Genomic DNA, 9,785 nt, shown 5'->3' on the forward strand with positions numbered 1-9,785 from the left:
AAAACTGCCTTTTTATATCTTTTGACTATTTATTAGTGGTCACAGAGTGCTGCAGCATGTAGTGGCACCTATTCTCAGGTCACAGATCTTTTCTGCAAACCTCCTAAATTGTCTTAGGCTAGAAAAACATTTCATTCTGACTTCTTGTTAACTCTGCTGTTCCAAAATTTGATTTGAAGAGTTATTTTAAAGTTGTTTGGAGGGGTAATGTTGGTAGAGCTTAGCTGAGTTGCTGCCTATACTCCTCCATCTTGATTCTACCAACTGTGTTTTTTAATTATAAATTTTAATATCACAGCTATCTGTGACTAGGAAAAATCATGTTGTCCATATTCCTGCCCTTATTCGTGATAATATAATTTATCTCAATCAGCTGAAAATATATTCCAGTTTTTTGTTTTGTTTTTTTGTTTTTTGTTTTTTTGCTGAGGCAATTGGGAATAAGTGACTTGCCCAGGGTCACACAGTTAGGAAGTATTAAGTGTGTGAAGTCAAATTTGAACTCAGGTCATCCTGACTTCAGAGCTGGTGCTCTATCCACTGTGCCACCTAGCTGCCCCAATGTATTCTAGTTTTAAAGCATGTTATACAATAAATCAATTAATAAATACTTATTTAGCATCAGGAAAAACTAACATGAGATAATCCCTGCCCTCAAGTAGCTTACATTCTATTAGGGGAGATGTATGCATTTAAGGAGATATGCAATTTATACAAAAACAAATATAAAAGGCAGTTAGGGACAAGAAAGATCTAGAAAGGCCTCCCTTAAAAGGTCTTGCTTGAACTGGATTTTTATAGAACCAGAAATTCTAAGTGATGAGGTAAAAAAGGATTTGCATCACAAGTCTGAGGGATAGTTTGTACAAAGATGAAGGGGAAAGAGATGTGGTCATTTTTGAGGAGCTGTAGTTTAGGCCATTTTGGTTAGACCATTGACTGACAGAATGGAGGTCAACCTCCTTTACAAAATCAATCAGTTTTTACCAACTCACTGTCAGGAAATTCCTTACACAGCTAAATATATCATTTATATTACGTATTATTAGTCTTCTATAAATACTTGTTGGAAATAGGTAACTTTTAATTTCATTTCTTGATATGTACTTTCATAGTTTTAAAGATGACTTTGACATCTTATCAACCTTCTTCTTTCCAGGTAAAAGCATCCCAATTCTTTTACCTTTGTTTTTTTTAAGAAGATAAATTTGATTGGATTCCAATAAGAGAACTTTATTCTGGATTTAAAACATGTGTGTGTGTGTGTGTGTGTGTGTGTGTGTGTGTGTGTGTGTGTGTGTATACACGTATATATGCATGTATATAAGATCATCAGTATGATTGTTTTCCATATTAGTTTTCTGAATGGAAGACTCATAGTTACATGGACCGTAGAAGTCATCTAATCTAACTTGTACCTAAACTATCAATTCTACCTACAAAGTTTCCAACAAGTAATTTTTGCCAAAAATGCCTAGAAAGAGCGCATTCATTTTTTTTTCCTCTCCTCTGACTTTTAAATATATGAAAGGCATGATGTGGATAGAGATAGTAGAATCTAAAATTATATCTATTTTAGATAGTGAGCCTAGGATTTGATAGTTTTCCCAAAGCAAAATATTTACCTTTAAAAGAAATACTGTGATTGTATTGCCAAAAGGGGTCACTACACCTCCAATTTTTCTCCAAAAATTACTAGAAATGAGATACGAGAAAGAAACAGGCCACCAGAGGGCACAGCAAGACATCTTTTTTTTGGAAAGATTTTCTATATAGAGCTTTCCAAAGCTCTTTGCTTTAGGATGAAGTCGAGCCAAGATGGTGGAAAAGAGGCAAGACATTGCCTGAAGTCTCCTCAGTTTCCCCTAAATCTCTTTATTTTAGAAGTAATAATTGAAATATAATAAAAGACAACAGAATATTTGACCACAGCAATATAACTTACCAGACTTATACATTTTCTTTAAAACAGTCCATTCTGTCCCTACTTTAGAAAGTTGAAAAATAAATGATATTTTATATTTATTCAAATATCAATTGTTATTCATAATTTAAAAAAAAAAAAAAAAGCAGATCCAAGTAACTGTTCCCAAGAAGCAATTTTATATTGACTCTAACTACACACTTTTATTAGCGGAGGTGATGGCTAAAAAAAGCTTACCTTACCATGACCTTGGTCTAATCCTAGCTTTACTTAAAGGCAAAAAGCCAGAACAGCTAAAAAGATTTGTGGGCTCCCATTGATAGATTAGCACCAAGAACAGCCTGTCCCATAAAAGTATGAGCAAACCAATTCTTCTTGTAAAAATCTTTCCTCAGGGAAGACATCAGCAAATACTGTTTTAGGACACACCAAGAGACTTTCCATATATATCACAGGAAGATACAAAGTCTCGTGTAAATTCTCAACTGATCAGGGAACTCCTTTTATTAGTACTCCTACAGAAATGTCTGTCCTTTTCACAAGTTCAATAAATGAACCCCTCATCATGAATGAAGAGCTCTCCTCAGAATCAGAACTCAAACCACAAATATGTATTAAGTAGCTATTATGTGGAAAGCTAAGCACTGGGGACACAAAAACAAAAAATGAAAATAATACCTGCCCTCAAGGAGCTTATATTCTATCAGATATTCTATGCCCTGTCTCTGAAACATGCTAGTTTTGTAATCCTTGCCCAAGTCCCTCAACCTCTCAATGTTCCAAGCAACTCTAACATTAAGATGCTAAAATTGCTAAGCTACATTGGTAGGGTGTGGTTGCTCATTGAGAATTACCTAAATCTATGAAATTAGTAAATCATCAAGAATTTATTAAGCACTTACTGTGCTAGGCTGAGATACAAAGAAAAAGAATGATACTAATCCTACTCTAGAAACACTTACATTATCTTGAAATCACAGGTCTGGTCAATAATAATTCTTGAGTCTGGTAAGAATAAGATAGATAGATAGATAGATAGATAGATAGATAGATAGATAGATAGATAGATAGATAGATAGATAGCCTTCCACATATACTCTAGTTTTCCCATACTCAGCAATTAGTTCCCTTTCCCTGAAATTCCTACAGCTGGGATTTGGCCCATTTTTAAATGGCTTAGAATTAAAACCCTGTCAGTGGTAGGGAAAGAGAAACCCCAAGTTTATTTAAAAGCTCCCTTTCCCATTTTCCATGAGTCCTGGTTGTGGTTATCATGATACATTTTAATCACATCTCTCTAAAACACCAGCCTTCACCAACATCCTTCCCTTCTGATCATTAAAGGCTGAATTCTTCAAGTTCAGAAGAATTTATAATTGCTTGTGATTGAAGGCAAAATGAGAAAGGGATGGCAAGAGAATGAGATAAATTGACAGTGTCATGGAAATAATGATCATAAGTCCTTGAATGGAGTCATGAAGGGCTTGAATGGAGTCATGAAGTATCAAATACAACTGGAGAACAACAATGAGCTTTGCTGCTGAGTGTTATGTCCTGTTTTCTTAATCTTTAGGGTGGCTGTAGTAGTGACCGGGGACATCACAGTGGATTCTACCTTTGTTAAGGCTGGCCAAGAAGCCAGTTTTGAAACTGAAGCAGGACTGGAGTTTATATCCACAGTACAGTTTTCTCAGTATCCCTTCTTAGTCTGCATGCAAATGGATAAACAGGAGGCACCCTTCAGGTAAGAAGCAAGAGAGATTTTCATTTCCTTGGTTCCATAGCTGTGAATTCACTAGCGTAAGGGACATTGCACAAAAACTCTGTCAAACAAAGTATATTTCATCAGCTTCAGCTTGGCAACTTACATTCTTAATGAGTGGTTTAGAGGAAAGAGAGACTAAGTGATTTTTGTCCAGAGTCACACACTCAGTACAATGGGTCAGAGGTAGGACTTGACTTTGGGTCTTCCTGAGTAAGAGACCCGTTTTCTATTCAGTACATCACACTGAAATGTACACAAGAAATTTCAGTGTTTTGAACTCTTGGTTTTAGAACTAAAGGTCAATGGGGTCTACACAAAGTATCTCACAACTCCTCTAAGGAACATGAATTGCCTTGGAAGAGAGGAAGGCATTGGTTAGTTCTGTGGTTGAAGGTAAAGCCTTGGACTTAACTGATTAACTGATTCCAGTAATTAGTTTTGTAGATGGGGAATATCCTTGTTAACTCCTAAAGATCTTAATAAGGAAATCAAAGTCGGGTTTCCCATCCTCAAAAAATAGAATTGTTCATTCTTTACTGTGATATGCCTCATAGCTAAGACATGCACCTGTGGGTTATATTTTAAGTCAAGTTATGAATTTTGGCGGAGAGGAGAAAAGCATTCCTAATTTTCTAAGGAAAAACCCTGGGTAAACTACTTAATTTTTCAGAGCTCTAAGCCAAAGGTATCAAATATGCACATTTGGCCTCTGAATCAGATTGAAGGTGATTGGGAAATGTTCAGCAAAAATAAATGAATCAATGAATGAATAAAATAGAACACAGATAATGTTAATATGTGGTTCACTAAGTCAATATTTGGCCCGAGGGGATGCAGGTTCAGTGCCATCCCCTATTTCTATGGGAGTTGGACACTAGTGCTCTGGGTACTGCTCCCAGATTATTGGAGGCAGAAAGGGGAAGGAGCTACCTGGGGAGTTTCCCCAGCCAGGGTAGGAGTTCCCTCTATCAGGGAATTCAAAGGTCCGGTCCTTCTTCATGTTCTAGTTTTCTAGAAGCTGGGCTCTTTAAATTGATAGGGTCTATAGGCTTCTTCCTTCTCTTCTGCTTTGTAACCCAATCTTTGATTCTGGACTTTTGGACTAGACTTGTGGCTTCACTGGAATAATTATCTCCAGTAAGGAAATTCCCCGTAAGGTAAAGAGCATGTAGAGAAAAACTTTACAGTATTAGAGAAATGCTTGGGAGCTCTGAGAAAGTAGACATTATATCCAAGGATTTTCAATCTACAACTAGAATGTACCTGAAAGGTCAGCTAGCCCAGCTTTCTTATTATGCTGATAAGGAAAATGAGGACCAGAGAGTGTCAGTGACAGGGTCACACAGCCAGAATATGATAGAGGTGAGATTCCAATCCAAGTTTGCCAATGTCAAGGTCAGTTTTGTATCTGCTGGCTCAGGCTGCCTTGCTATTGTGCTTCTTGGGAATACTGAATGTAGTAGTTCTACTGCTCTTGAGACTGGGACCAGTCTCTCTTTTATTTTAAACTCCAAGTAAGCCAAACCTTTTATGTTTAAGTTTAATGGATATTCTTCAGCAGTTATAGAGGTTCTCCTGAGTCATCTAGATAAGGAAAATGAGTTGGGCAGATATCAGGGTCAGGGCAATTATAAACATGGATTTAACTATATTTAATTTTTACATGGTAAAAAGAGACATTGTAAGTAAAACATCGTCACTGGGCACTTTGTTTTGGTGTGAATTTCTTTTAAGTATGTTAAAAAAGCAAAAAAATAGCTAGATGATGGTGGTCAATCCAGTCAAGCAAGCTGGTTCAGAATTCTGCCCAAGAATTTCCAAAAACTAGAGCCCTAGAGCTCAGAATAGTATTCTTGAGACAGTAGGACACCTAGCTAAAGATGAGGAGCTCAAAGAATGAGGGTGAAGAAATATGAGAGACCTCAAAGCTTTGAGACATTCCAATACTTGGAGACAGTGTGTGTCTGCATATATTGCCGAGGAAGGAAAGGGAAAAACCAGTCCTTTCTTGATGATTTATTTCATATATTGATATTCTGAGAGACAACATCATGGCATAGTGGGTAGACAACAGGACCTAGGTTTATGCCCTGCCAATCTGCATTAGTAATAGGAGTTTCTTACATATGTATAATAGTTATACCTGTGTATATATGTATGTAGTAGTGTAGGAGGACTGTCTCTCTCTCTCTCTCTCTCTCTCTCTCTCTCTCTCTCTCTCTCTCTATATATATATATATATATATACACATATACATACATATACATATACATATATATATATATATATATATATATATATATATATACACATATACATACATATACATATACATATATATATGTATATATATGTATAGATATTTGTACAAATGTGCACACTTGCATATATTACATACATACTTATATATATGTATAGCAGTTTCAAGTTTGCAAAGTTCTTTACATATATTATCTTATTTGATACAACAACCTTGGGAAGATGCATACTATTAATCTCCATTTTACTGATGAAGGAACTGAGGTAGAAGTTTCATGACTTGCTAGGATCAAACCAGCTAGTAAGTATCTAAGTAGGATTCAAACTCAACTCTCCTCTTCAAAACCACCCCACTTCAAGATCCAATACAATGAAGAAAAAAGATACTTTATCTCAAATCACTTTGGGGTTGAAACGTTAGATCTGGGCTCTACAACCTATATCAATATATGGTGGGGATGGAGAATGAGCATCTATTTGCATGTTGGCATGTAACTTTAATGTGAATTTTACAGGCGATACGTGACTAAGTATGAAAGACTCTCTACGGGCAAAGGCTATGTTTACAGAAAAGGAAAAGAAAAGCTGTTCCCAGGATCTGAATTCCCTCTTCATCAAGAGAACTCTGACATGTGCAAGGTGGTCTTTGCTCCTCAGACCGAGAACTCTTCAAATGGCTGGTTTTGAATCTGATGCCTGATAGATTTCACTTGAATCTGTATGTCTTTGTGGGAGGCACGGGGTGGCATGGCCCAGTACCTGTTCACAAAGAGCACAATGTTTACATGTTTACGTGTATTTAAGATTTTTGTAAAAAGAAATGGGAGAAAAATAACTGAGTCAGTCAGTTCTGGTGGCCCCTCAATGTTATTTTAGATCAAAGAACCACAAAAGGGTGATATTTTCCACATCTTTCTGGTTTTCTAGACCTTTTCCTAATACTCATTTGCTCTTCGCCTGCCATAAGAAGAACTTTGCCACAAGCAAATGTGCTATTTGTAAATGCACTTACAAGGAGTCAGTTTTTCAAGCAATTTTCAATTAAGATAACACAAAGCCTTTTCTTAAAGACATATTAAATTCACAACTTTTTTTTAAGCAACTAAATTATCCAATCAAGAAGGAACAGGCTGCTGTTTTTATAAGATTTTTTGTGGCCTATTTTACTAATTAATATTTATCTGTTTGGTTCTTAAGTTTATTTTTTATTTAAAACATTATGGGTAGTAGGCATAAAGAGCTAAATGATGAAGTTTTATGTCTCAGTAGACAATGGATGATTATTTCTCAAAGGAGCCCCTTTGGTTGTTATCCTTTATTCTTTTCATACAACAATGGACAGTTTACACTGTCCTCTTAAAAGGAAATCTTTTTACATTAGTCCTTTTGATTTCATTGCTTCACTTGATTTTGTCCACAACATCTTGCATCTATCTGCTTCTCTCCACTCACAGAGAAACCACATTGGTTTAAAAGACCCTTATTGCCACTTGCCTGTCTTTCAACAGCCCCCAATTGGACTCCCAGTTTCTAGTCTTTCCCTTCTCCAATTGATCCTCTATGAACTATCACAATAATTTTACTGAGACTTGGGTCTAATCAGGATCATGTAACGCTACTTACCTCTCAGATCTTTAATGACTCTCTAGAATAAAAAGCAGATAATTTAGTTTGACACATAATGCCTTTTACCATCTAAGTCTGGCAGTCCAAACTCAGTGTGGAACTTTCCAAACACTCTATTACTGTATGCACCATTTTCCAGCCAAAATGGCTTATTTTCTCAACTCAGGATCCCATCTTCTACCCTATACTTTTGCATGGTCCCCCTTCTTCCCATGCCTGGAATGCACTCCCTCCTGGCCTTTGCCTCATCTTCTAAGGACTTTTAACTTCCTTCCAGGCTCACCTCATGTGCCTCCTCCCATAAGAAGCATTTCCTAATTTAGTGCTGTCTCCTTCCTCAGATTATCTTGTCTTTGCTTATATATGTTTATTTGTATCCCCCAATAGTATGTAAACAATTTAAAAGCAGGGCCTATTTTTTTTTCAGTTTTGTCTTTAGGTTTCCAGTATCCCAGCAGAGTGCCTTACATATAGTAGGTGTTTATTAAATGTTTGTTGAATCTAATTAAATTGACAGCAGTTTGCTGCCACAAGGTGCAGACTTCCAAAAGTGGTCAGAGAATTCACTTTATTATACATATATGAACTACAGACATAAAAAACTGAAGAAGCTGGATTTCTGGACAATGGGACTAGAAAATGAATTATCTGTCTATAAGAATAAAAAGGAAACATTAACTGGTCTCTTTCTTTCTTTTAAATTTGTAATTGTAATAAACTCCCCATGTATTCAGTGATAGAAAAGCACAGTCCCAGCACTAGTATCATTTGGGATTTCAAAAATGTTAACAAGAAGCATTCTTGACAGCCAATGGGATTCTGTATTAGTGGATGAGCATTTAGCTATCAGGTGACTCCCGGACTTTATAAGCCGATCTTATTCATCAATTTCTGAGAGTACCACTCTCATCCTGAAATGTAAATTCTGCAAAGGTCTTTATGTTTCTCAAAAATAAAATGACCTATTCCTTAACTCCTTCTCTGGCTCAGCAGCTAGTCCAGTTTATCAGTCTAAAACAGTGTGGTTCTTGTGGATTTACCCAGTCAGAACTGAGTTCTGCTGTAAAACCCATATCTTCTCTGAACCTGCTCACTTTCATTGAGTGTTGTCCATCTTAGATAATCTTGGAACAATGGAATCACCTCTCCAGAGGTACAGACAAACTTGCTTAACTATATGCAATGCTTCATAGAGTAATCAAATTGGAGGTGGAAGTGCTCTCAAAAGTCACCAAATTCATTTTACAGATGAGGAAACTGAGGCTCAGATAAGTAATTTATCTGAGGTCATACAGGACCAAGATTCTAAATTAGTTAACTCTGCTTAGGAACCCTTCACAAGGCAATAAGAAGCATGGGGAAAAGATCTTTTTACTGTGCACTTGTGTACCTTCAGTCTCATCAGAGCCAGGAAAGGTCCAGATAAAATAAAGGCCATCTCAAAGAAAGCACAATCCTGTCTATTTAAGCCTTCTTTCCACATGTCTTACAAGAAGGCAAAGGAGTATAGCCAACATAACATAGTTCCCAGATAGTGTTTAACGGTTATTTAGTAAGGCCAGTTAACTTTTGCTGTGAGGTGACTTTCATTGTTCTTTATAACAGCTGGCTCATCCCACCCAACCGTAAAGGGGATGTAGACAAGGGCAGAGCTTATTTGGACAAAAACTCTCTGCCCCACCCTCTTTTCTATTGAGTCTTCCAGGTTAAATTCCTGGAGGCCAAGAGGTACATTCCATCCCCTTTCTCAGGCTCTAAACTCCTTGATCTTATCTTGACATCCTTGTCCTGCTGCCTCATCTCTCCATCCCATTAGCCTCACAAACAAAAGTCTCTCTGTGCAATGGGGAAGGAGAGGGAAACAAAATAAAGGGAGAGTGACTATTCTAGTGTACTTTCAATACATACATGCATTTAATACAACAGGCATTTAATAAATACTTACTGATCAAATTATACATACTTAGAATGAGATGTGACTTTATATATATATGAAAACCCTCTTGGATTTTATTACTTTATATCTTTTGTTTTTACTTAAAGATTAAATGTAAGCACTATTTGAATATTCTGCAGTCTATAAAAATCTTAGGACCAATAGAATCCAAACCACAGAGCACTTTTTATCTAGATAAATGAGATCCTGGATTAAACAGAAGCTGAGTGCAAGTCCTTTGACACTACAGCCCATGACCCCTGTGCCAAATCCA

General features: G+C 36.5%; 1 protein-coding gene across 1 annotated transcript in view; it reads left to right on the forward strand.

The window, feature by feature from the left end:
- The window catches only part of MTTP (microsomal triglyceride transfer protein), a 78,867-nt gene extending 70,614 nt beyond the window's left edge, over positions 1-8,253 (forward strand). Inside the window, exons 19-20 of the mRNA XM_074275084.1 lie at positions 3,498-3,668; positions 6,465-8,253. Coding sequence (XP_074131185.1) covers positions 3,498-3,668; positions 6,465-6,636 — 343 coding nt within the window. The 3' untranslated portion in view covers positions 6,637-8,253. The remainder of the gene's footprint in view (positions 1-3,497; positions 3,669-6,464) is intronic.
- The last annotated feature ends 1,532 nt before the right edge of the window (positions 8,254-9,785 follow it).

This window comes from Sminthopsis crassicaudata, chromosome 6 (genome assembly GCF_048593235.1).
Source record: "Sminthopsis crassicaudata isolate SCR6 chromosome 6, ASM4859323v1, whole genome shotgun sequence".
Taxonomy (NCBI): domain Eukaryota; kingdom Metazoa; phylum Chordata; class Mammalia; order Dasyuromorphia; family Dasyuridae; genus Sminthopsis; species Sminthopsis crassicaudata.